The sequence below is a fragment of the Leptonotus elevatus genome, chromosome 1 (genome assembly GCF_054856555.1).
Source record: "Leptonotus elevatus isolate MCC_2025b chromosome 1, RoL_Lele_1.0, whole genome shotgun sequence".
In the NCBI taxonomy this organism is placed as follows: Eukaryota; Metazoa; Chordata; class Actinopteri; order Syngnathiformes; family Syngnathidae; genus Leptonotus; species Leptonotus elevatus.
The window spans coordinates 29330544-29358332 of NC_141239.1; the positions used below are offsets into that span (position 1 = coordinate 29330544).

The 27789-nt window shown below is 44.3% G+C and overlaps 1 protein-coding gene across 2 annotated transcripts; it reads right to left on the reverse strand.

Moving 5' to 3' along the window:
- Positions 1 to 1151: 1151 nt before the first annotated feature.
- Positions 1152 to 23267, reverse strand: taok2a (TAO kinase 2a). Of its 2 annotated transcripts, none has more exons than XM_086090127.1 (20): positions 22813 to 23267; positions 16473 to 16613; positions 14542 to 14613; positions 14359 to 14460; positions 13897 to 13942; positions 13701 to 13797; positions 12905 to 13018; positions 12723 to 12814; positions 12268 to 12361; positions 12107 to 12188; positions 10230 to 10400; positions 9787 to 9996; positions 9296 to 9424; positions 7358 to 7594; positions 7120 to 7248; positions 6841 to 7044; positions 6426 to 6665; positions 5181 to 5393; positions 4883 to 5065; positions 1152 to 4011 (listed from the first exon to the last, which is right to left on the reverse strand). In XM_086090127.1, exons 2-20 carry the CDS (start codon positions 16602 to 16604, stop codon positions 3115 to 3117), a joined length of 3444 nt encoding a protein of 1147 aa, XP_085946253.1. In that variant the 5' UTR covers positions 16605 to 16613; positions 22813 to 23267; the 3' UTR covers positions 1152 to 3114. The 2 variants fall into 2 exon arrangements, with proteins under 2 accessions (XP_085946253.1, XP_085946245.1); XM_086090119.1 differs by having other exon boundaries at positions 5172 to 5393.
- Positions 23268 to 27789: the final 4522 nt, after the last annotated feature.

Below are 27789 nucleotides of genomic sequence, written 5' to 3' on the forward strand. Positions count from 1 at the left end.
AAGACGACCATTTCCGGTATTTTTGTGTCTCACCACAGTAACTTAACACGGAATCAAATGAAGCACTCGACAAACGACTCTTGTTAACGGATAATGTTTTCACTTGACAAAATTAATAGATGCTCATAAGAAATCAGACTTATTAGCTGACTCATTTCGGGGAGGAATGCAATTTGTTTATTTTTCGATGGTCGTATTTCCGGTTTCACTATGGGAGCTTGATGGGCGGCTGTTGTGACGTCACATCAGCACATCCCCTTTAAACTCCACAGGTCTATTTTTAGCTTCGTCGTCACCAGTTTGAACCGGACAAGAAACGATGTTAACTAGAATTTATTAATTTTTTTAAAGAAAGAAAAAATGTTGACTGTAAATTATTTGCTATCTAAGTTTAAAAATGTTGTTTTAAAATACATCTTTAAAGCTTTAACTCCAGAGTTAAAGCCTTAAAAAGTTATATTTCTTTTTTTTTGTAACTTTTATTGATATAATCAGAACATTAATAGTTGTATTTGGTGTAATTGACCATTCCGAGATGGCTTTTCAGATGTGCCACTTTTTGTTCGAATGTAAATAAATGCTGAGAAATATTTTTCTCCCAGTGATATGATAACATTCTACTATCTTCTGGGAGACACCTGTGGCAAAAAAAAAATGCTGGTTGACAAGTAACTTTCAATAAAAATTTGTCGCTTGTATGAATAATTTTGGGCTTGACTGTAGATAAAATGTACAACATTTTAACGTATTAAGTTTAATTTTATAAGCTGATAAGGTAAATTTAACTTGCGCATTCAAGCTGAATTATGCAATTTCTTCCAGTTGAGTACAAAGTTAATATTGTAGCAGTGAATAAATATGCTGCTCTTGTATAACAGTGAAAAAATAAAAATAAACAGAACTTTACCATTGACCTGAACTGCAAGGAATTGTTTTAATTTTGCTTTGCCCATCGCGAAAGTCAAACTCAACTGTATCAATCACCATGCTCTAACCATGATATTGTACCACATGTTTTACGTGAAACTTTTCTTTGGTAGAAATACACTTTCATAAAAATTAAAAAAAGAAAAAATGCACATATTAAAAAAAGCAAACTTGATTTTGAGTTGGGGGGGGGGGGGCAGAAAAAGGACAAAAACAACACAATGTACTGATGATTGTTTATTTTTCCAAAAGTATTTTGTTTCGTTTCTGTACAACTGTTTCTCCCCTACAATGCTTCATATTTTTTTTCACTTTATGTGTAAACAAAGCCTGATGTTTGGGAAGAAAAGGGAAGCTTCCTGAAACATGTTTGTAATGATGTGACTCTTTCTTCCCAACTTGAAAACTAGAAAAATAATCTTTACATCATCCACCTACGGGAAACGTGAGAACCGCATCGTATTCCGGCTCATTTCCCCCAACGTTGTCTCCCTTAACAGGACCCAAGAAGACAAAAGTGTGCTTCCTGTTTCCTATACTCTTTGTGCCTCTTCAAGCTTCAACTCACCTAATGAAAACATAACAATGACCCCAAAAAACAAGTCAAAAAGTGAAATGTCGCTCCTTTGTCAAGTCAATGCGCGGTTACCGGCGCGTTTGAGAAGAGCCAAACATTCTTTGACCATCAGTGCAAATGAGGTAGACGTGACAACCAAAGATGGCTGTCGCGCTCCTTCGCTATGGCAGGAGGAAGCGGCCTGAATGCTTCTGCACTTCTACACGCACGCGCACACACACGCGACAAAAACAAAATCAAGTTAAGTTGGACATGGCACCAAAGGATTGTGGGAACGCTCCACATACTAATACTGACACGACAACAAGGAATGCTGGGAAATTGACTTAATACGTCGTTCTATCACAGTATCATTGCACTGCGCTTATTCTTCTCCACCGAGTGGTTAACGTTGACAGTCACATTCGAGAAAAAAATCAATCTTAGCTTTAAAAAAAAAAGGCATACAACATAAATATGACAGCAGTAGCATCTATTGGTCTAGTAGGTCACATGACAAAATGATCCTTATGATTACTAAGACGCCTTTGGAGTTAGTACAGCTATGTACATGGCGCGTTTAGGGGCGCCCACGATGTTCACATTGAGATTTGACAGACACTCGCATCGGGAAAGCGCACACTGCAATTTTTGGGGGGAGACCCGACATGGGTGTGGGGGGCTCAAGGGCTTCGCAATGTCATCTACGACTGTACACGAACAACCGAGACAATAACCCTCCATGTTGCCATAGTAACCGCACACCAACTGACCAAACTTTTGTCAACGATGAACATGCCTGAACTGGTCGTGCTGTAATGTAACTAATGTAATGCAAAGTGTTGCAAAGTAACGTGTCGGCGTGATGTGACACCGTATGCGTTTCAACAAAACGTGCAGCAGCGCAACATGTCTATGTACCGCAACTAGATGCATTGTAATGCAACAAGTCGCAACAAAACAGTCATAACGCAACGTGTCATAACGTAATGTGCTGTAGCATGTTCAAACTCGTCTGTAACATGCTGAAACCAAGGTGTTAACGTTACCTGTTTTACGGTAATATGTCCATTGTAGTCTGCTAATTGAACAAACAAGCATATTTTTACTGCCCATTGTTAAAAGTTGCAGTTATAAAAATAACTTTTTAAAATGGGAACAAAAATAAAATAAAATCACAACTGAGTTACACTGGACGGTGCAGACAAAGCTATACCAAGCTAACTACAATTTGGAGCGAATGAGACAGGTTTTTTTCCTTCATTTTTTAAACACAGCAATTAGATATGGCTGCTGTGTTCAGCTAGGCTAAGCTAACTGCGGAGCGAGTGGGCGAGCGCTAAGCTAACTCGTGTCGTAGCTCACCGATGTGGCGGTGAAGGGAAGACTGGCACGTGGAGTGGGTTGTTTACGTCGCTATCTACACAATCTCTGCTCAACAGCATCAAACACGAAAAGGAAGAAGAGCATATTTACAGAGTGGGAGTGGTTTTGAAAAGCACCGCTAGCTGAGAGGAAGCGCCACGCGACGTCCGAGAGCAAAATCTCAAACTTTGTCTTGTGCAACAGAAACTGCAAATGACACATGAAATAATTCAAAATGAAAACTCAACAGTCTATCTGCAAAATCTTCATGAGTAGGACAGGTGCGAGCCGTTGGAAATGTGCGACGTAACCGACGTGCTCCGACTCAGGCCCCCGTCGCTGCCGCCGCCACCCGGTCCCCCTGAGGCCGTCCTGCGCAGAGGCTGGGGGCTGTTCCTGAGGGCCATCAGGCCGGGGCCGCGCACCCCGAGACCGCCGCCACCGTAGCCTCCCTGAGACGATGAGGATGAGGAGGCCGAGGACGGAGGCGAGGAGCAGAGTGAGACTGGCGGAGGCACGGGAGGGGGCGGCAGCAGGGCCAGGGACTGGGAGGAGGCATGAGACGACAAGTGGTGGTGGTGCTCCCCCTGGGAATGATGGGAATAGTGGCCGCCGCCCCCCACCCATTCCCTGGAGCGCTCCCTCTCTTCCCGGTAGAGGTGCGGCGTGCTCTGGTGGTGTTGGTAGTGCTGGGGGAGGTAATGAGGCTGCGGCGGCGGCTGCTGCTGGTGATGGTGGTGGTGCGAGGAGGATGACGATGACGACGTGGAAGACGACGACAACGCCCTGCCGCCCTTTAAGGGCTCACCGTCCCTGCCGAAGCCATGCGATGACACCACCGTTTCGGTCCGGACAAACCCACCGCCGCCGTGGTTCTGACCGCGCCAGGATGGCGTGGCCACAGAGTTCTGCACGCTGTGGCTCCAATGGCTGCCGGAGCGGGGGACGGGACGCGAGGGCCAGCCCCCTGAGCCCGGGGAGGGACTGGGGGCCGGGTAGCCTTGGTTGTAGGCCTCGGCTGGGATGCCGCTCAGCGCCATGTTGCTGAAGCCCAGACGCATGCTCTCCGAGTCGAAGGCCTCGATCTCGTGAGCCTGGCGTTCCAGAAGCGTCCGGATACGCTCGGAGCGCTCGTTCTGCAGGGAGAGCATCTCCTCCTCGATCTGAAAGCCACAAGACGTGATTGTTAGGGGTGGACAAATTTGGAATACTCCAGATAAACACTTCAGTGTTCGTACAATTTTTTTAAAATATATACTAACGCGCAAGCCTGAATTTCAAGTTGTTTACCACAACATGCCAGTACTGAACACTCAATCGTAAGATATGCAGCATTACGAGCAAGATGACGCAGAGAAAATCCCCTAACAAGTGACAGTAATAGTGTCATTATAACAAAGGAGAGCGAAATATATTCCTGTGAGTATTACTGTACACTCTGCATGCGTTTCTGCTCCGTGTCGGTCAAAGTGGTTTCTAATTATATAATTTTGTTAGCTCGTCTGACGTTTTACATTCTTAGCATTATGCTTGCTGACCTGAGACCATGGTTCGGTCAAACATTTTGTGTTTAAACATACAACGTTCTCTTCTGTTTTGTGTGTCAATTTTCCAGTAAACTTTAACTGCAAGTGACAAACAGCTTGAAGCAAGCAGACCTTGCAAGTTATTTGGAGAACCCGCAAGCGAGTCTTCATTTCCTCCAAGTGATGTAATTTCGTGACAGTGAGAGACATCAAATGTATCTTTTAATAAATTTAAGTCTGTTTTAATACATGTACATGTTTATAAAGCATGTTGAAGGCGAAAATATTTTTTTTCCCTTTCCCTATACCACTAGTGGGTCTGGAATGTATCCCCACAAGATAAGGATTTGGCAACATAAGGTTTTTCAGAGAGCACAAAACAAAAAAACCTGAATGTGAATTTGCAGGCAGAGAATTACAAATAGGTGAAAAAAGCTTGTGGCCCGTGCCGAAAATGATTTTGACATCCTTGAGATAAAGGATCTAAAGATGGACGTGTTGGTGGTACCCGTTGCTCTAGCAGTGCGCGGCGTATGGACACCCTCTGCTCCAGCTCCTTGATTTCACGGTCGTGCTGCGTGTCGGTGTGCATCTTGATCTTGCTCTGGTAGGCGTTGAGCAACTCCAATTCCTGTTGCAGTTGCATGCGGAGCACCTGGTACTCTGCCTCCTGGGTCTCATCCAATCGAAGCTGCAGAGGGACAAAAAAAAGGGGGGAAGGGGTTCTTGTCGTCAGAGTTCAGGTGTGCGGTGGTCAACGTGCGGCGTTGTGGAAGGTGCGCGGGGGGGTTCCTTGCCTTACTCACAGCCTGTGTGGACAGCATGTCGTTGATGGAGTGGTCATATTGCTCGGCCAGGATGGCCAGCTTGCGCGTCTGCTCCTCCTTGACGCGCTTGAGCACGGCCTTGTGATCCGACTTGGGCGTGCTCTCCAGGAGGTGGTTGCGTAAGGCTTTGTACTGACGTGTCTGGATCTTGCAGGTCTCCTGGAACTGACGCTTGATCTGCAGCTCTTTGGACTGCAACACGAAACAGTCACAGGGTCAAGACTCTAGTCACGACTTAACTCAAGTCAGACTTAAGTCGGTCATTTTAGTGATTGCTTGGCTAAAACTTACGAAACCACTCCACAAATCTTTGATTTGGAGAGGTTACAATAGTTATGGATTTTTCAATATAGTTTTAATTTCGTTTGACTTTTCTTTTTTTAAAGTGACTGTGTAATAAATGACCACTAGATGTCACAGAATGCAGTCGAAAGTCACTATGGTGGCTCAGAGCGACCACACTTCGCAAGCCTACTACCAATTCTTATTTTGCACGAGCGAACAAGTATCTCAGCAAGCGACTAGGCAGCTGGTGTTAAACCCGGTGAGCGACACTGAAAGACCGAGCGAGTCACATTTAAAAATTAAAGTACCACTGATTCTCACAGCCAGAGCAGCTGACAAGAGTGGCTAGCGGCAGTTAATCGGAGCGATAGGCTGGAGAGGCTAACAGGGGAAGCTAGTAAAAAAAACATTTAAAAAAAAAACTTGTGAGATCAAAGCAGAAGGGGACAAACAAGCGACCGGAGCCCAAATCACAGTACTCAGCGACGACCACCTGCAGGCCCTTGTGGAAGGTAATTGGCGATCGACCCATTGGGTCCGACACCAGCTGCAAGCAGGGCTAACTACTTTTGCAAAGTTGTCCTTTGGGCACCGTAGCAGAAAGATGGCGGTTAAACATGACAGCTTATTGTAAGGCGAGGCTCCAGCATATAATTAGCAAATTAACAGCTACTGAATCCCAAGTGGCTAATGTGTGAATAAATACAAGATGCGACTGAGCAAAATTGTATGACTTGACTTCTGACTTGCTTAACCAGTGAGTTAAGTATTGACTTAACTCAACTTGCTAAAAAATGTTTAAGGAACTCCAGTTGATTTTTGCCACAGTCACATGGGACTTGCTTGAAACTTAAAGGATAAGACTTGAGCGTTACATATACCTTGCACATATGTGACTTATCCCCAGCGAAGCAACTCCCAACTCAAGGTTGGACTCACCTTGAGGCTTTTGGGCTGCTGCCGCACCTCCATGGTGTGTTTCTGACGCAGTTCTTGCTCCCGTCGCTTGTTGTACTCCATCTGGTTGGTCAGCTCCGTCTGGTGCTGTGTTCGGATCAGCTCGGCGCGAGTCCGTTGCACTGAGCCCAGCTGCCTGAACTCCAGCTCCTGAGTGGACTCGTGGTGGCGCAGAAGCATGGCGCAATCCAGATCTTTCTGGGTCTGCTTCTTGTTCAGGTCCTGGTGGGGACAAGGATCAAGTGGATCAAACAAACGGAGAAGGTGGTGGCAGGCTGTGACTTTTGGACGTTTGGTAACTGGGCTTTCAGTGGGTACTGACCAGACTTAATTCAATTTTAGACAGCACCACTATCATGTGGCCATTATATAAATCATCAACATCATAGGGTCGTACCTCTCTGAGAAGATCCTGCTCCAGGTTGTGTCGAGCAAGCAGCATTTTCCTCTTGTACTGCCGACACTGCAACTCGTAGTACTGCCTCTGCCTCCGGAGCAGACTGGCCTCCTCCTCCGCCTGCATCTGCTGCAGACACTCCTTCTGCCGGATCAGCCACTCCTGCTTCTCCCGCTTGGGTGTCGACTGGTTCTCGTTCAGCTCCTGTTGGAGTTTCAAGGGGCAACGTCAGAGGTGAAACCCATGCGGTGGTCTGGTGAGCTGGCTGATTTTTCATGCCTCTTTCAGCTGGTCCTTGCGTTGGCGATACTGACGCTTCTGCAAATCTAGTAAACTGGTCAATTCTTTTTTCTGCTGGCCCAGAATGTGCTGCTGGAACTTCTTCTCTTCTGCCAGAGCAGCTTTGGTCTGCAGGGAAAAACACCAATGTGAGGTTTGGTGGCTAAACGTTTAAGCGAAGGGGGGACCAAAATGGATTAAAGTTGGAGCCATTTTATTTTGAAGCCCTGCCTCTCACCTCCTTTTCCAGGATGGCCTGGTGCTTCTTGACAAGCTTGTCGGCCTCTGAAGAGAAGCTGTTCCTCTGGTTCTCCAGCTCCTTGTCAAGCTTGAGCTGATGCTCGTCCATCTCGGCCTTCAGCTTGTTCTCCAGGCCCATCAGCTGTTTCTGGTGCTGCCGCCGCATGCGCTTGTAGCCCGACATCTGCTCCCTCAGCGCCGAGCCCTGCTCATGTTCCTGGATCTGCCGCGTCACCTGCAGATGGGACGGGACGAGGACACAGCGTGGGCATGAGCACAAGTACAGTGTTCCCCTTTTTTGGTGCAATTTCCCAGCTCCTACTTTTCAGAAGATTTGCAAGTGATCGTTTATGGGTTTTTACAGAATACAGGAAAGTTCCAATTCACCTTGGGATTACACCGCATGAGTGTGCATTGCGGATCCGCTCCGCTCCATCTTGGCTGCGTGCTCCGGACACGTCAATTTGATGGACAAAACTAACCGTCTGTGCACAGGTGTGGTCCGGTGGCTCCGTCAGCAACAATTTCCCACCGTGTCTCAGGTGATTGCGCGCAATAATGTGGCACAACTTGCATTGTAAAAGTTTTTACTGAAGTTATTAATAACTCAGTGGCATCCACTCTCATAGCTTCTGCTGAAGCTTCATGCAGCATTCTTTTTTAGGTCTTATTAAAAGGATGTGCCGTGTCACACATAATTTTGTGGCTTTCCACCGCCTTTATAAATCTCTCCTCGTTCATGTTCACTGGTGTTTAAACCGTGAATAAGCACTTGGCCTGTTGACTCCAAGCCTGGCTCCGCCCATTATGATGTTTTGCTGACATGATTGCGAAATAGGATCTGGCGAGCGTATTATTCTGAAAAGTAACCGGAATTTTTATTTTGAAACTGCGTCTGTTTTCCTGTCCCGCTCGATGTGTTCTGTGCTACTTTGCCATTTGACGGATGCAGACGGATGCGTCGTCCGGCAAAAATAGAAAATAGGTCTATCTGTCCGCCGAGCTCCGGCACGACGGAGCTGGTCCGCAATCGATCCACAGCGCGTACACAGCTGCTGTAATTTGAACAAGATGATAGAATAAAAACGAATTGGCTCCGCCGCCGGAGCGGAGTGGCTCCACAACGCACACGCATGCGATGTAATCTTGCGGTTAGAGTTGCACAGCATACAAGGCAGCGCTGAGTTCTACTGGAAGAGATGCAGCGTGACTAAAATAATAGGTCTTTATTCCCGCACAGTCAGTAGAATCTATTTCTGTGAGTATTGTTGTATGGTCTGTTTGTATCTGTTGCTGATCTGTGAAAGTAGCAGATTTTGGAAGGTTTAGAACTACTCTAACTACTGTTAGTCTGTCTAAGGTGTTTCATATTACGCTATTATTAGGTTAGAAGACATTGGCTAGACAAAATTATAGTTTTAGTTTAACATTTTGGCGTATTGTTGTATGCAAAGTTTGTAGGTGTTGCTGCGCTGTGTGTGTGTTAAAGTATCAGTTGTATAAAGGTTTAAAATTACTGCAAAACCCATCCATCTTTTTTTCCCATGCAAAACACTGGAAAGTATGCATGGTGATTTCTTCACATTATTCAAATTTTTTGACATCCTGTTTTAGTGGGTTTTGTGAGCTGGAAGCTCAAATAATGTAAAAAATAAAAAATAAAAAAATACTTAAAATCACTTGAGTGATTGGGTCCTGAATCTATAATCTATGGACGTTTAACTTTTTGAATAGAGTTAGGGAAATTATTCAACTTTGAGGATATTCTAATTTTTTGACGAGCACCTGTATATATATTTATTATCAATAGTAGTCTCTATATTGCAAAGTTTCCCTTATTGAGGACAGGCCTGGAAAGTATCCCCCATAATAAACGGGGGTTGACTGTAGTGTTGTTTGCTTGCAGGAGGAGGATGATGTCATGAACCTGACGTACCAAGGAGGCAGTTCTGATGGTGGCAAAGTGGTCTTTATTCCGGTAGTAAGCTCGTCGACGACCAGCGGAGGGAGCCTGGGGCTGCTCCAGCTCCGGCTGGTATGGGTCATCGTAGATGTTGTCCTGAGCCTGAACAAAACGACAGGAAAGATTTCATACTACCAGCATGACTCATGCACTGCAAATACCAAGCAGCATGAGCTATCCCAAATCAAGGCAAAATATAATTTTAATATAAAATGTAGTTTTTTGGTCGGCCAAGACAGCAGCACTCTTTGTTAAAGAGTGTGTGACTCTTAAATGAGTTTCAATGTGGTTAAAACCCATGGGAACAGTAAAACAAAGTTTTGTAAAAAAATAAAAATAAAAAATAAAAAAAAGGAAGAAGATTTTTTTTGTATGTTCGATCAGATATTTTCATCTATTACAATTTCAGACCCTACAGGCAGACGTAAAGAGTCCAACACATATGGGGATTGCTGCGTGCTTACGGTAGGTCGGTGTATGATGGAGCTGTTGGAGGTGACCGTGTGCTCTCCCTCCTGCATCATGGCCATCTCGCCACTGCTGTCATCAGAGGCGTCGGCTAGGCTGTTGACGGAGCTGCTCTGGGAGCTGGCCGAGATAGACATGCTGGGCACCGACTGCGAGCTCTCCATACTGTTGACAGTGCCAGTGCGCAACAGGTACTGCTCCACCTCCTGACCCACAAGGACACATACAACACACACAACCAATGCATTAACCGTTTTTCGACAATCACACTTTTCATGATAAGCAACGCCACCCAACACACACACGCACATTTTTTTTTTATTCAAATAGTCCTGTGGGCAATGTGAAATGTTATTTTTATTATATGCCATTTGCAACCTGCCATCCATATCTTAGAAGCCCTGTGTACAGCCCCGCTGTGTGCGCTTCTTCAGCTCACCTCCTCGTCCTCGCCTCCCTCCGACACGGGGCCGTTCAGCTGCGTCTCCTGGAAAAGGATCTTCTTCATCTTGCGGTACTGCAGGTTGTCCAGCTCGCGCACAGCGTCTTTGGTGCGGGCGATCAGGTCCATGACCACCGTTAAGGGACGCTCGCGACACAGGAAGCGATGCTAGACGCACAGCGAGAAGAAGTTCAATCTTGCGTAAAACAAGGACAGATGCGTTGCAGTGCAACTAATGCAAATGATGTTGTACCCCACCAACACTTTAGATTGGCCAATAATCTGTAAAAATAACACACACCACATGTATGTTGTTGACCAATAGTATAGATTTGTGGTAAAAAATTAAACTGGCCATATTTAGACATAGGAGGCTTTGACCCGATGCCAGCGAAGTGCGTACAAGAGTAATTTTGGGTTAAACCATATAATAATTTTAAAAAACAAGCACAGGGGCAGCATCTGTTATTTGAGTGTCACGTTAGTTTGGAATATAACCCTACAAAAAGCTGGGGATTACTTTACTAGGATATAATCTAATTGTTGGGGCAACCCTTAGACCTGTGGTGTGTACTGTGTACTTTGAATGTGCTGTGGTAAATATTAATTATAATTATTTATAACAATTAATTTGCAAACATAAATCCTATCATATTTTACTTAAATGGTTTTCACTGTTTTGAATCTGTAATGGACCATTCGTTAAAACCCCACCCCGCTTATTTGACGCTTCCAGGTCCATCTTCCTTTTGGATGTTTACAATGGAAATGAACGTGCCAGAGAATTCAGTGAGTGTTTTTGCAATACAAGCGCTATCGTCCTGATCGAGGCAAAGGGGTCTACAGTATGCAGTGGAAGGATATAGTCACAATATTCAAATATGTAGAAGAGCGGACTTCACAACTATTAATGCTAAATCAAACAGGTTTTAAGATAAATCTAGGTCAACGGCACCTCTCTGTGTGGAAATTATGATCCAGCAAAAAAATTCCCATTTTTAAATAAATGTCCCTGTAAAATTATTACGCGTTTTTTCCTCTGTAACAGAACGGTTGTTTACTCTGAGGTAACACAAAATGCTACGTGAAAGATGAAAACAATCATTTCAAAGTGCCTGTTACGATGCTATGCTGACCTTGTATAAATCGATGAAATATCACAGAGCTCCCAGTATGAGACCTAATAGGACGTCAAGTTACCCAGCTAATAATAATGATCAAGATAAACCGTGTATTTTTACGAGGCGTCGCATCATAAACAACTCGCTGAAAATGCGGACGTGCTTGCCAAATTAGGTGGTGAATGGCCAATAATAATGATATCCTGATAGTATACAATATTAAATAGTCTTAAGTATAACTTTGATGTCCAATTTTGTGGATAATCTTGCCTCTGGAGTTAAAGTGATTTTGACAATAGAAGCTGCAGGTTTTAGCTCGCTCGATTGCTAGTTAGCTTTAGCCTAGCCCATTATAGTCTTACCTTGGAGCAAACGTAGGAAATGCTCGTTTTGGAGACATTTAGCTGGGGGTGAGGCCGACCACACTGTGTAACCCATTGAAGACATCGCTCCACTTTGTGGATTCCTCACGTATGATTTGCACAATTTATGGGCACATCGCGTCACTATTTTGCTTGTTGGAGGTTTGTTGGTACCTTGTTGGAACTTTGTTTGGTCTAGTTTTATTGAAACTCACAAAAGTTTTGTGGATTGATTTTACAATGAAGGTCAAAGGAGCTTCGAGCCGCATGTCGGAGCTGTGGGTGTTTGGGGGCGTGGTTAGCAAATGGTCAAGTGGGATTAATGATTTTTTTTTAACACACTGTTGCTTTGCCAATTTTGAAATTACTCTGGTGTGATTATTATTCTCACATTGAGCAGCACATTCGAGGTGGGACGGTCCTGGGGAATCTTCTGCAAACATGAGTCCACAAAGTTGCGGAATGAATCGGACCTGGCAGAAAGAGAGAGTTGAGGGATCCGTTCATTAGCGTGGTGGAGGATGTGAGGAGAAGCAAAAAGGTAGGTCTCACCAGTGATTGGACTGCAAGATGGGGCTCTCATTTTGAGCAATGTGGTATAAGGCACTCATGGCATTCATGTTGAACAGGGGGGGCTTCCTCTCCGCTGTGACAACACAATTTCAAATATTTTTAGGCCCACGCAGTCATTAATCATGAAGAAACCAGAGGATACCTATGAAAGCTATTGTTTTAAAAATGACTGTAGGGAAATGTCCTCTTCTGAAATTGAAACAAAAAAAACCTGAACAACTACTCTAAGCATATTAATTTATGTGTGTCAAACAAATTTCTTTTTTTTTTTTAAATAGGGCATGCATCAGTTTGATTCCATATTTTAATGACCTGTTTGAGAACATCCTTTGTAACACAAACAAAAACAGACATCAATACAGAAGCATTAACAAGTTTGCTTGTATAAACTGTGATAAGCATCTTTTTAGCCAAGCTGTAAGTGCATCTCGTACCCAGCTCGATGCAGGTGATGCCCAGTGACCAGACGTCCACTTTGCCATCATACTGCCCCTCGTCCATGGCCAGGATCACCTCTGGAGCCATCCTGCACCGAGGCAGCACCATGTTTGTGTTAAAAAAATAATAATAAAGTGTTGAAGATGACCAGAATGGCTGTCAAAAAGGAAAGACTCACCAGTAGGGCGTCCCCACAAAAGAATTGGCCGGGGCCACGATGGAGGCGGAGCCAAAGTCGCCCAGTTTGACTTGACCGGGCTCCGTCAACAGGATGTTGCCTGCTTTCACATCCCTGTGGGCAGCAACACATGTGTGGCACTGCAGTCACATAAATTGGCTTAATCCTTCCATACTGTTTGTACATGTAGGGCCCAAGGGTATCCTCAAATTATTTATCTATCTCAATTTATGATAGATGGGTAAGGGACTTGAATTTCACCATTTAGCTCGCTGATAGCTGCTTAAACGTCAACCAAACTTCATATTGATTATTCGTTTAATTGAAAAGACAATCACGTAGTAGACAGGACAGAGACTGTTTAGGGACCATTACAAAACAATGTAATTGGGAATGAGTTAGTATAGGTAAACAACACAAGTACAGTTAGTGAGTGTGCCAATATAACGCTGGCGTCGGGCCAAAACCTTGTACCTCCAAAATCATCACTTTCAGGAGACCGCAAAAATTGCATGTTTGTTCAACCATTAATATTGCATTGTAAAAGAGCGGAAGCTATATTCAACACTTTAGATTGGTCAATAATTCGTAAAAATGACACACACACCACACGTGTGGACTGACCAAAAAGTATAGATTTTTGAAAAATATTAAATTTGCCAAATTGTGACTTTTGAGGTTTTGGATCAACGCAGTGATATGTGTTTTCTGCAGTGACTTGGAAATTTTGACATATGTGAATTACTCCCCCGCTCCCCTGGACAGTAATCAATCATCAATATTGCCAAGGCGTCACCTGTGGATCATGTTGTGAGAGTGAAGGTATGCCAGTCCTTGCAGTGCACCGTGGGTAATAGCAGCAATCTCCACCTCCTGCAGAGGCTTTTTGTGAACTGCAAACAACAACAAGCAGGTTGGATGCCAAAAGAAAACAGGGAACAAAACTTGAGCGGTGGCCACCGGGACAGGACGACCTTCAGGGCTAGACTCACCTTCAAGGAGGTCGGAGGCAGAGCCGAGACAGTACTCCATCACCAGCTGCAGACACAGTAGACGTGGTTTGTAAAACAAATCTTGTTAACATTGTGCAGGTTACTTACTCATAAAATCTTAGATGGCTTAGAAACTTCCTATCTTGTCGACTTAGGGTTACCGTATGTTTCGTTCCCGAAATCTACACTCAAAACATGGCGTTCTTTCGGTGGTGCTAAGAGCTAAAAGGAAGTTTGCAGATTCTACTGCATTCTCTATTCGAGCTCCAGTCTTCTACTCTACCTACCAGTCCTACCCGTCGAAATTAGAACGGGTACCGGCATTATTCAAAATAAGGTTTGTTTGGGGATTTTCCTTTATTTCTCCTGATACGAAAGAAGTTGTTTGTCCTGCATTAAAGTACGCCAGAACAATAGGAAAAAAAAACCCTTTAGAGATCAAAATAAGTAATGATGTCATACCCATGCTGTGTGCTCCTTCAGGTAACACCCTTGATACTCAATGGTGTTTGGATGGCGAAGTTTCTGTAGAAACTTGACTTCTTTGATGATGTCCTGCCACTTCTGCACATCAACACAACACAACAAGTTGGTGAAGCGAGCCTTTGTTTTGTAGTACCCGTTACCACAGTCGTGTTCGGTCACCTCGTTTGTCTGCTTGCCGCTATATGACATCTTCTTGATGGCCACCACCTCATTGTTGCGCACGTCTCGGGCCTGAAAGGTAAGTTGGTTCATTGAAACTGCATACCGCCGTGCTATACCATTCTTATAGATAGTATTCACATGACGTCATGTGACCCACATTGTGTGCCGTTCACGGGTGCAAGAAATGTCATTAACAATGAGAATAATGCAAGGATAAATCAAAAAGTTCTCCAACCGACAAAGCATGTTCTGACCATTTTGATTAAGTATTATTGTAAGATTGTTAAGATGCATCTTACCGTAGTATGATTGTGAAATACGTGACTTGCTCTGGATTGAGTGGTCAAAAGTTTTGATTTGGAGATTTCTCCAAATACCCTACTCCTTAAAGGAATACAAGACTTATGAAAAAATAACCAGCTATTCTGGGAAATGGTTAATTTCAACTCTTCCCTGAAAAAATTGTCGATTTATGTTGAATTATGATTTTATAGCACTTTTTATGAATATTCTTGCATCAAGTACAGTATCGGCTATTTTGGATAGTCACGTGATCATCGTGACATGTCGCGTGTGTTAAACACGCATATATGAAATGGCCGCTAATGACAACAAAGACATTCACGAGGAATTATTGCGTCCCACGGCAGACATCAAAGGTGGAATTACGCTCTATAGCAAAGAAGCACTTCTTCAAAAGCAGTACAGCCACGGAGGACTCGCCAAAGATTTGTGTCCAGCCAAAAGTGAAGTTGAAACTGTGGCTCGATAAGGAGGACGTATTCAGCCGGCCCGTTGCAAGGAGAAGTTAGGAAGCGTCTGCAAGTTGTCTGTTACAACATGCTGCGTGCTCAGCACGCTTTAAGCCCACACTAGTAGAGGACACCCCCCACCCCCACACAAAATGACACGAAACCTGACATGCTGAGGGTTTGACTCTGATCACAATTGGCGCAGCGTTTGGGATAGAAGATGGCCTTTTTCTTGCCCATTACGTCAGCAAACTCCCATTCAAGTGAACGAAGGCAACTGTCGTTTACGCACGGGATACGTCATCACAGTCAGGTGACCAGGATAATGTTCTTATTTTGATACTTAATCGGTTTAAAAGAAAATTCAGGGCGTAAGATGCCAGAGATAACTAATCCAATACTGGAAAATTAGTTATTAGTGGTATGTTCTTTTAAGGTCTCTATTTTTCTTTCCCACCAGCCCAAAAGTTGAAATTGTAGTCAAAGTGTACGAAAATAAGTGATGAGTCAACAATTGTTGTTGTTGTTGTAACATGCTAGTGCGTGTAGCTAGCGTGGTCAGGGAACTAGCTAACTTGGTCTCAAAATAACCCGAGATTCTTCACAAATGATTTATATAAATGCACATAGCAACCAATAAAAGACAAAAGTACAGAAGACGCAGGAATATCCATGTTTTGGGATAGCGCCATCCTACCTCAAAGCAGACGTGAATGTCACCATGGAGTCCAGACACCGGCAAATGTTTGTAATCCAATCGATTCCATGAATCAAACAACATTTCAATATGTACCGCTCCAAGGACTGTTGATCTAAACCTTTTGCATGTCTTCTTAACATAAGTAACGTTAGACGTTGGCCCTTATGGGAAAGGTGGTCTTCCTTCAGGCAAAACACTATCGCTTTTGTCCAAATGGCGCCGCCATAATCAATGAAAATTTTAAGTGTTGCTTTAACTAAACAGTATTATGACATTATACCGCAAAGCGGTAATTTTCTTACCAATGAAAAGCAGAGAATTCACGTGTCTGACTGTGTCTTATTTTTTATTTATTTTATTTTTTAGGGATCGGTTCAGGCATGGGTATCAACACTGCTTTGGATACTAAAAAAACATACTCAACCCTAGAGACAATGTGGTAGTTTGACGTTTGAGGTGTTGAGAGGGCAACTCACAAAGTAAACGGCTCCAAAGCTGCCGTGGCCGATCTCCCTGAGGTCGGCGAAAAGCTTCTCCGGGTCATCCTTGCAGAAGAGGTCGGCCACATCCGGGTCCTTCAGATTGCCCGCCCGTGCGCTCGAGGGCATGGCCAGGGCCTGGCGGGGAGCATGAGCGACATCATGAGGAACCGGCTTACAGATGTTGCATCATCATCATCATCATCATCTTGCTGACAAGCATCTTTGGTGTCCAAAAGTGCGCTCTCAGTCTCAGGATGCTCTCCCACATAGCTGGGACGTGAAAGGTGGTGGTGGAGGAAGGCATGAAGAGTAGCGTGGGAGCAACAAAATGGCAGCTGCTAGTAATGGAAACACAACTAAACTAAAGAGTCTGACTACAGTGGAGCCTTGTTTATCATGGGGGACACGATCCACAGTTCCACACAGCCACACCAACCTGGTGAACCCCCCCCCCCCCCAATACAGAGAGGTGACAAACAATTTTCTAACCTCTCATACGCGAGAAACACATTAAAATGTATTAAAACGCAATTTAAATGTATTAAATCACACGTCAATTACCGTATTTAAAAACACTTTTTGGTTTGTCCTCACTCTCTGGCTCGCACAATTGGCCAAATAAAAGGAAACGTGTGCTTGCTCAAAGCGGTTTATCACTCCCAGCTGAAGTTTAGTTTAAAACTGACACGAAAGACAAATAGAATAAATTATCGTATTTTAAACACCTAAATGTTCCCCCAAACCACAAAATAATCAAAGTCTAGTAGCTTAATGCTAACATAGTGAGAAACTCCATAGATAGGTTAACGGGACTTAGCATTGATGTCATGGCAATTGTAAACCATCAAACAATTGCTATTTCAACACACACAGACATACAACAACCCTCCCAGGTATATATTCTCTCTGCACTGTAGAAATAACTACTAATATTGAACTTAGTTGGGGACCTCTGCCTCTTCTTCCTGCTCTTAATTATGCGGCATCTCTTTCAGTAGAGCTCAGTGACTGTCTGGAATGTTGTCTCACAACGTGGTACTACACTGGGAGGCGCACAACTCTAAATTTGGACTTGACTCTTACCTGTAATAAAAACCCACAATTGTAATTTGTTTTTGCCTTAAAGGGGGTGTCAACCCTATTTTTAATTGACAATAATATGTTCTATGCAGCCCCAACTAGTCTAAATATGGTATTCTGGTTAATGTTGCGTTAGTGGAATATAACTTAAGCAGCAAAATGCAGCCGTTTTTATCAATTTTAGGGGGCGGCCACTTGCTGTCGACTGAAGATGACGTCAATGTTGCTCAGGTGTCAGGTAAGAACCAATCACAGCGCAGCTTCAGAAAACAGGTAAACTGTGACTGGTCATTGCCTGAGCAACAGTGATGTCATCTTCAGTTGACAGCAAGTGGCAAAATGGCCGTTCCTTGAGATGGATAAAAATGGATGGATTTTGCTTCATAACTCATACTCCACAAATGTAATATTAATCAGAATGTCATGTTAACACTAGTGAGGTCACATAAAACATATTGTCAATAAATGTCAATGGTTGAATTTAAGTTGCTCTTTGTAACAATTTGCCCAACAATAACCTTTTTATTTGACCATGTATGACTGAAACATCTTCTAATTAGTAGATTAACACATTGGCTGTTCACAATGGGTACTCCTGTAAGCCTCTGGCCAATAGTTTTCAGAATTTCCCGCCCACTGTCTGCGGATGTGATGTCATGTGCGCATTGTGTTCGTGAAGAAGGGTGTGTGCAGTTTAATTTTTCGTCAACAGGTGGCAGTGGTGATTCAAAACTAAATTTTCTGCGTTCAGTAGCTTTATGTATTGATAGCTGTCGGTATTGGTGGCCTTCACGAGTACCCAATACCCTGAAGGGGGCTGATACCGATACCTGGTATCAGTTCTCATCCATCCCTACTTATCCACAATACTATGACCTATATCAGTGATTTCCAAATTGTTTGGTGGCATATTAGCATTGGCCCAAAAAATAATCAAATTTGGCTCTATATAATAGTCGTTCACTTTAGTCAATTTCCCAGCCCTACTATTGTCTGTACAATGAATAAATAATTCCTGATGAGGCCAGTTTGACCCTAGAACAGATTATTTCCTAGGCAAATAGGATCGTTGTCGTCGTCATTATCACGGCTGTTAAGTAGAATGTGAGGAGACTGTGCAGAGCATTTGGATGTCGTTCAAGCATGTTGCCACGCTTATGACTGGAAACATCAGCAGGCAGGCGAGAGTGATTCAGTGAGCGCACAAAAAAAGAAAAAGCCTATGGGCTCACTCGCGCATGCCCCCACCCCCTCCATGCGAGCGCGAATTCTGTCAAAATGCGGTCAACCAATTTCCATTTATACATTTGAGTGGCCTTCAACGAGAAAGAAGGAAGGAAGCCGATGGAACATCCTGACGCAAGTAGGGAAGCAAGTGGCCACAAACCAGAGCACAAACTACAAGAAAAGCATGTTGACAAAAAGCAGGAAGTCAAAGGTGTCTTTTTTCGCCACAAAGACTTTTATGACACGCGCTTAGTCAGCGATGCCTAACAAACGTCGTCACGTGACTCCGCCACACGGTTGTATAATGGAGCTGACGCAGCAGCTGCGTGCTGTTCAGAAGACGCAAAAACAGCCACAAGCCAGACAAAAAGAGATCAATCTTGCGTGCGGCTTGAGTGACACTTGCTGTTTGCCAGTCAGGCAAGGATTTACCAGAAGATTACATAAGTGCATATCCAAAAAATGTGTTTTTGGTCTATGTGGAGCAGTCAGCCATTGAGTGAAACTGGAGCCATTGATAGCACAAATAGACTGGTTGCCTGTAAAAATCCAGGGCACGTGTAGAAAACTCAAGCACTGGTTGCCATCGGTGTCAGGGCTCAAGTAGACATAATGGACTGGTCCTCAGTCATGATCCAGAGCACATATAAAACTATCGGACTGGTCGCCAGTCAGTAGCAGGGCACAGACACACAATGGACTGGTCACCAGTAAGTGTCAGGGACTCAGGGGGCACATTTATACATCATACCAACAAAGAACTGGTCATCAGACAATGTAAGGCAGGGACCACATGAGAAACCCAACATGCTAACCTCAACTTAGTCTATATAGATAGATAGATAAATAGATAGATAGATAGATAGAGAGCACATATTGTCTTGTTTCAATAAATTGCCACGTTAGATATGTGCATTGTTATTAGGGCTGGGACAAAATATCCTTTGGCAATATATCACAATACTTTTTATGGTGATCTGAAGTATCGATCCTTTGTGCGTATTTGTGCTTTTCGATACCTTGTACATAGTATTCGCATGACGTCACAGAGTCCCACCTATCGACCCGGCAGCCATTTGGTGGGTCACAAAATTTTGTGGCAAACAATTGCGGCCAGCGAGACAATGCAAGCAAATGCTGAGAAGCGCTCGTGTTGCTTAGTACAAGTTACTTGTTCATTCATTCCGGATTTTCACAAACCGCTTCACAGTTCACAATGTGCAAAAATAGTGCGAACAAAGATGTGAAACGAAGCTTCTAGATAGTATTCACATGGCGTCATGACTCATTTGCCCCACATCGTGTGCCGTTCACGGGTCCATGGGGTGTCGAATGAGAACAGACTAAGTGTCCGGAATTGCAAAGATAAATCGAAAAGGATTTTCCAATTGACAAAGTCTACCAAAGTGTGTAATGACCATTTTGATTAAGGTAAGTGTCATTGTAAGATGGTTAAAATGTTTTTACCATAATGCGATCATAATATATATGTGAGCTGCTAGCCGTGGCTCGCTCTGGCTAAAAATAGACCTGGTGGTCAAGATGTTCGATTTTGAGATCTCTCCAAATACCCTCAAGGTCTCTTATTTTCCTTTCCCAGGAGCGCCAGCTGCATTACAAGGAGCCAAGGCCAGTAGCAACCAAAGTAGGGCTGAAACGAGTACTCAAGTAAATCGAGTACCTCGAATACAAAAAATCCTCAAGGGTTTTTTCCTGCCTTGAGTACTTGTTTAAGGCTTTAGCGTAGCGAACACAAGTTAGGGCAGAGAATAATTTAAAAAATAAATAAATAAATAAGCCGGCGGCGGCGGTAGAAGAGAGCTGTCGCTGTATGTATTCGAATGTGGAGATGGAACGAGAAAGTGAATAAAAAGAGATCAAATGAAACACCAGACTGCAGTGTGACCTCCTGTCTCCTGTAGTTCATTTTGTTTACCCCGTTTGGACCCCACCCATTTGGCGATGTGTAGCGACCGGGCGCTATCCGCGGAGACGACTAGAACTGCTTGCAGAACTCCGTAAATGGCATCAGTTTAAAGTTGAGACATGCTTACAAGGCACAATTTAAACTGCAATCTATCAGTTACGCGGTTGTACATGGGAATAGAGCAGCCGCGAGATAATTCCACATCAATGAATCCATGGTTCGGAAGATGAGGAAGCAAGAAAACGTTGCAATTAATGACATGCAATATATAAGGACCTGCAAACAATTCAGTTTAAGAGAAGCCTCTTGGAACACATTGATTGCATACATTCTTATCTTGGGGATTTATTACAGAAAGAAACAACATGTGAGCAGCACTTATCCTTATTTTCTTTTAAATCAGAAGTGGAGAAGTGAATCTTTTGATGTTTGGTTTAATTGGGCATAGGCAGCTTTTACTTATATTATTTACTGATTTTCCAAAACAGGTGGATCAAATTGAAAATGCATGCTAATATCATTTTCCTAATAAAAAAATAATAATGAGTTTTTGAGTGAAAAATGGGCTATCCTGGCAGGACGATCCCTTTTTTTTTTTTTTTTTTTTAAGGAACCCCAACAGTAAGTTTGCTCTATATTATTTATTTGGTTGTTACGTACATAACTATGAGAGATTCATTTTTCAAAAATAATTTCCAGTTTAATAAATTTTGTAGAAACTTTATTTGGACGTACACCGCCATTGTCATTTACGTCGTAATGCATTCAGTGCGTACTAGTGACGTAGAACAGCGGCTGGCTCTCTGCCGAGCAATGTGAAACGCGAGGTAAGCATCGTATTCGTAACATTCCTAAAGAAACAACATGTGATCGGGAGAGTCACACTCCCCCACGCCGTGCTCTCGTCATTCACCAGACACATTCAAGAGTTTTGATCGTCCCTTTAGGAACGTATCGGATCGCCACCAAAGTATTGGATCCAGATTGGATCTTTTTTTTCACACCAATACCAGTATGAGTACTCAACTCTTGAGTACTCACTGATACCAAGTAATTGATAGGACTTTTGATACATACAACTTCTATTAAACCAATGACACATACTGTAAAATCCCGTGACTTACACTTTTTTGTGCAAAAATTATGATCCACTTAAGACCAAAGTCACAACTCTTGCTCGCTACTTTGCTTGTATTAACGCCCACACGTGTGCAGAAAAAAAAAAAAAAAGCACAACTTTCGAAATAAAAGCACCTCATATTTTACATTTTACTTTGACGTGTTGGTTGCTGCAGGCGGGCCAGTTGAGGCCCATATGCCTTACTTTGCTGAGGTCTTATGTAAGGTCACACATAGACAAACAACAGACTGGTCACCAGTTAGTGTCAGGACTCAGGACACATGTAGCCAAACGATGGACTGGTCACCTCACCAGTCAATATAAAGGTACATAATATAGACACAATGGACTGAACTCCAGTCAATGTCAAGGAACATTTAGTCAAACAATTGAATGGTTGCCAACTTGCCATCTGATGCCATGACACATATAGACAAACAATGGACAGGTCGCCAGCCAATGTCAGGACACGTGGGGACAAATGCACATTCAGACCTCTGTCCAATTTGTTGGTTTTGACTCTTCACTGAAGCTAACATGCTTTTGGAATGTGACAGAAAAACCGACTACAACGCCACAGAGGAAGTCTAGAACTCAGATTGGAACCCCAAATTGGCAACCACTTGACTTCAACTGACGCCACACTCACTTGAGATGAGCTATGACGTCAGCAGAAGCTAACCCGCAAGTTAGCTTGTGTTAAAACAAGAAATATTAAGCCAGCCTCGACTGGAAGGTAGTCGAGTACAAATGGGCGATTGTTCCCTGGCAGACGGAGCCGCTTTGTCCTATTTAGCATTCCGCTTTGTGCACTTTGTCCAAAAGTGGGTCAGCCGGAATACGTGCTACCGATGAGCGGAGACGCGTGACAAGAGAGCGCTTAAACGCCCCTGCTGTCACCACAGCCCGTTTGCAACCAGTTTGCTTTTCTTAATTCTTTTTTTTTAAGTTTTATTTATTTATTTTAGCTTTTTACTCACCGCGGCTTACTGCAGTTCCGCTGTGGAACAAAAAATTAGCGCTTAGCAGTGGAGCTAACGGGCTTGCGTCCTCATAGCGACAGCGGCGGGACATCCACACGACGTTCGCTCATCTCCTCCCAGCTCACAAGCACAATAACTCCTCAAAAAATAAGAATAAATAACTGAAATATTTTCCAGCGTGGCCAGTGGAAAGTTCCAACTCTCACTAAACGTTAGCTTTGCCTGGCTAGCTTGGAAGCTAACGTTAGCTTAGCTGCTCTGCCGGGTGTGGCTGCTGTTCGCCCAGGAAGCTCCACTTCCGGTCCACAACCTCCAGTTCAGAGGAAAGCTCACGGACGGATTTTTTAAAAGCTCTCTTCAAAACATTCGCTTCATCTTTGTCTCGGCCTTTTTCATCCGCCGTTTTTGTTCAAGATGTCACAGACAGATGGAGGCGGGGCTCGGAGTGCAATCCCGGAAAGCCTTTTCTTTCAACTTCCTGTTAGGCATTCGCTTCCAAAATAAGACTTAATCTAAATAGTCAAACGAGAATTCCAAACAGGCAAGTTTGTAACACTCTTTACAAAAACAATTCCATCCATCCATCCATTTTTCGAACCGCTTATTCCTCAGAAGGGTCGCGGGCATGCTGGAGCCTATCCCAGCTAATATCTGTCATGGTTTTGGTTGGGTCTTGTTTAGTTTCATTTCCATGTTTTGTGTTTTGTTTGAGTTTATTTTACCTTAGTTTCAGGCCCCTTCCACATGAAAGCCAGTTTCAATGTATCCTCACAAGTTTCTTACCGTTTAAGCCGTTCGTCCACACAATGGCACGGTTTCGGAGCTTGAAACCGATCACTTTTGAAACCGGGCTCCAGAGTGGAAAGATTTCTGGACACCATATGCAGGATACTCCTCCAGTGATGATGTAATGGTCGCAGCTCGATAATGAAGCATTGTCGCAGATTGATGACGTAGGCGCCAATTCTCACCCGCCATTGTCACTTCTCCTGTGTTCGTCTTTTTCATGTTGTTTTGATACATGCAAAGCCATGTTTGTTCTGTAGATTGCAATAAAGTTAGAAAAAAAAGTGTTAGTCCTCTTCGCCGATTCCTCTTCTACGCTTTCCGTTAACTCCCAGTGGCTGCGCTACAGAGCCACTCCAGATTTGGCATATACATTACAGCCGTTAAACGTCCCCAGCGTCTTCTTTTGGACACACGCAAGTCTTGAAATGCTTCTGTGTGTATGCGATTGGTTTGAGGAACGAAGCCGGCTTTGCTTCCGTCTGGATGGGGGGCCTCAGTCTCCGGTCTGCCCTTTGACTGTGGCGATTCATTATGGTTTTCTCCCATCATGCTGCCGCATTTCTGCCCTGTAGTTCCCCACGTTTTGTCTGTTTTTTGGATGTTGTTTTGTTTGTCTGCCAGATCCATGTTTACTTCCTTGTTTTTGTTTAGTTAAATCCTTTTTTTTTAACTGCACCTCTGCCTCCTCGCCCTGTTTCCCTGCACCTGGGTCCTCATCCCACTACATCGTAACAGAATGAATTGACCACAAAAGGATCCAGCAGAGAGCATCCAGCACCGACCGGCGCGGCGCCGGCCGGCTTCCAGACGCCATCAGCCTGATGATTTTGATTTTGACACCAGGTTTCTTCACACAACGGTTCCCCAAGTGCTTATGACACCATTTTGCCACCCCACATTTTTGTTGACCCAGAATTTGAGTTAGATACCGATTTAGAGGATGAGTGAGTGCCCCGGTTTTGGTTTGAGTGCGAGTGAAAACTTTTATAGTTTTTTGTTTTCATCTCCCCGTTAAGTCACTTAAAACATGTTTCCGCGTCACCTTGTTCCCCGCCGTCTCAGTCACCCCGGTCGCAGTCACATACACCACCTAGCCTCTTGTCGTTTTCATTTCTTGATTATGTTCCCACACCCCTTCGTCCCTCACCTAGTCTCGTTTTGTCCAGTCACGTTCTCTCAGCCCTGAGCCCTCGGCTTCATTGCCTGAGCCGCTGCCGCGCCAAGTCTTGGATCTCTGTTCCGGCGGCACACGCTTTGCAGCCGCCCTCTGCTCCTGGTCCGGCTGTGCACTCACTACCTGCTGCTATCTCCTGGTCTTCGTCTAGCTGCACACTACCTGCTGCCGTCTTCTGGCCCTCGTCCGGTATGGCGCCCGGGACGCTATGCTGACCAGCCCGCCGGGCACCTTTTGTCTGGCGTCGGGGACACTTTCCAAATTGGCTCTGCCAGGCGCGTCTCGTCTGGCGTCAGGGATGCCCTCCTGACTGACCTTGTTGGGCATCTTTCGCTTGGCGTCCGGGACGCTCTCGTGACTGGCCCTATGGGGCACTCTCTTATTTGGCGTTCTGACGGCCCTTATGCTGACTCTGATGGGTGGGCCGCATTCTGGCCTTTGTGCCCCTTTTTTGTCATTTTTGGACTGTTTTGTTCTCTGGTTTTTGGGACGTCTGGGATCCATCCCTTGAGGGGAGTCCTAAGTCCTAGTTGGGTCTTGTTTAGTTTCATTTCCTTCTGTCATGTTTTGGGTTTTGTTTGAGTTTATTTGACCTTGATTTCAGTCATGATCTGTGTTTTGTTATGTTGTCTTTGTGTGCCTCCCTAGTCTCGTCAAGCATTGTCATGTCCACCTGTGTTTGCCTGCCCTTCCTCATGTGTCAACCAATCAGCACCCTCTGCCACTTGTGTCCTGCCCAGATGTGTCTCGTTGTGTCAATTAGCGTGTGTGTGTATTTAGGCCCCGTCCACACAAAAGCCAGTTTCAATGTATCCACACAAGTTTATTACCGTTTAGGCCGTTCGTCCACACGATGGCGCGGTTTTGGAGCTTGAAACCGATCACTTTGGAAACCGGGCTCCAGAGTGGAAAGATTTCAAAACGCGGCCCGTACGCCTCCGTCTGCACACCATATGAAGGATGCTCCTCCAGTGATAACGTAATGGTCGCAGCTCGATGACGACGCATTGTCGCAGATTGATGACGTATGTGCCAATTCTCGCGTGACTGCGCACGAACCGTCAGTCTGTCAACAACAATGGCGGATAGCTGTGTCGTAGTCGTTTTGCGCAGCCTCCTTAGCTTGCTCATGCTTTTGCAGCAAAATATTTTGCTTCTTTATTCCGAGGTTCAATAAGCTGTGTTGTACTTGAATCAACCCGCCATTGTCACTTTTCCTGTGTTCGTCTTTTTCATGTTGTTTCGATGCATGCAAAGCCATGTTTGTTCTGTAGATTGCAATAAAATTAGAAAAAAAGTGTTTGTCTTCTTCGCTGATTATTCCTCTAAGCTTTCCGTTAACTCCCCGTGGCTGCGCTACAAGGCCACTCCAGACTTGGCATATACATTACAGCCGTTAAACGTCCTCAGCGTCTCCTTTTGGACACACGCAAGTCTTGAAATGCTTCTGTGTGTACGAGATTTGTTTGAGGAACGAAGCCGGCTTTATTTCCGTCTGGATGGGGGCCTTAGTCTCCGGTCTGCCCTTTGTCTTTGTCAATTCATTATGGTTTCCTCCCATCATGCTGCTGCATTTTTGCCCTGTAGTTCCCCCACTTTTTGCCTAGCTTGTTTTTTTGGATGTTTTGTTTGTCTGACAGATCCTTGTTTACCTCCTTGTTTTTGTTTAATTAAATCATTTTTTTTTAACTGCACCTCTGCCTCCTCGCCCTGTTTCCCTGCACCTGGGTCCTCTTTCCACCACATCGTAACAATACCTACAAAATTACAAAATATTTACTTTGAAAATAGGCAAGCAATTGCTTTACACTTACACAGGCAAAAGGCAGATAGGATTCCCAACGAAGCTGCAGTAAGAGTGGTTATTGCCACGTAGAGGGCATGTGCCTAAAAGTATAGTTGGATGTTCTCTGTTAGGGCTGCGGAAAAAAGTCAACCAAGTCAGATAAGTCGACATTAAAAATAGGTCAACTAAAAATGTCTGCCTCAAGCCCCGCCGGAACCATGTCTGCACCCCCGTCCATGTTTCTACAAGGGCCTATTTGCAACCGCACACAGTGAACAGGAAGTTATTGAGGCAGGCAGCTCCACTCGTTTACTCATGACCCCTGTCCCAAGACTCGTACTTCCACCCTTGTGGAACTGTGTCGGGCTTCCCAGTTCTCCGAAGTGCACTGTCACCTCGCTACACCGCACCCCCTTTGTGCCCTTGTTCTACACTTCGGCTGAGCCCGCATCTTTGAGGGCTCAGAAGTGTATTACCTACAATTCATTGCGGAATTGACCAAAATAGCGGAAAAATGGCGGCGTTCAATAGTAATTCCTGTGCCGAAAAAAAATATTTTCAAGTGTAAGTATCAAAGTATTATTTGTTTTATCGTTTGTATATGTTTAATTTTAATCAAAGTTTAACGTTACTTACATATTTTGCCCTAGTGCAGTTGCTGTACTTAGCGACCTTGTGCGCGTGCGCCGCAGGTTGTGCAAGCCAGGACCATGGACTACTTTGGGCTATATGCCACATACTTTCGCCGAAACTGACGTGTACGCTTAGGTAAGTTCTGGTCGTATTTCCTCCCATTAAAATTGGTGTGTTTTCTACTCGATCCCTGCGCGATTTACCTCCCTTTTCTTCAAAGTATGTAAGTCGTATCATTCAAGCAAAGTCCTCCTCGTGACCTCCCAGGAATGGCAAAAGGATTTAAAACTGCACATCTATAGTTATATTCACAATTAAGAAGGTAAAGAAGCACACTTGTACGTACTGTTTACCAGAGGTAGGGGCATCAATGAATTTTGAGCGTCAATCCGCCGAACGGCATTGTAATGTCAGTCCGTCATTGCCTCAGCAAAATGGGGCAACCGTCATTGACGGACTAACAGACCTCTGCTTGCGAGATGAGAGGAGTAAGATGGCTGTGCTATGGCTTCAACGGCTTGTACGGGCTGTAAAGATGGCAAGGAGGCTCTCTTGTCTTTCTAGCACCTCCCTTTATTTCCTGACACAAATT

What these genes read in the sequence shown, in the direction of transcription:
- taok2a (XM_086090119.1), bottom strand. Translation starts at nt 16,604, where the DNA reads ATGCCCTCGAGCGCACGGGCGGGCAATCTGAAGGACCCGGATGTGGCC. An exon ending in AGGGAGGCGAGGACGAGGAG is followed by an intron (nt 9,997 to 10,229) that starts GTGAGCTGAAGA and finishes CTTGTGGGTCAG; the next exon opens with GAGGTGGAGCAGTACCTGTT. An exon ending in CCATCAGAACTGCCTCCTTG is followed by an intron (nt 7,595 to 9,295) that starts GTACGTCAGGTT and finishes TCCCATCTGCAG; the next exon opens with GTGACGCGGCAGATCCAGGA.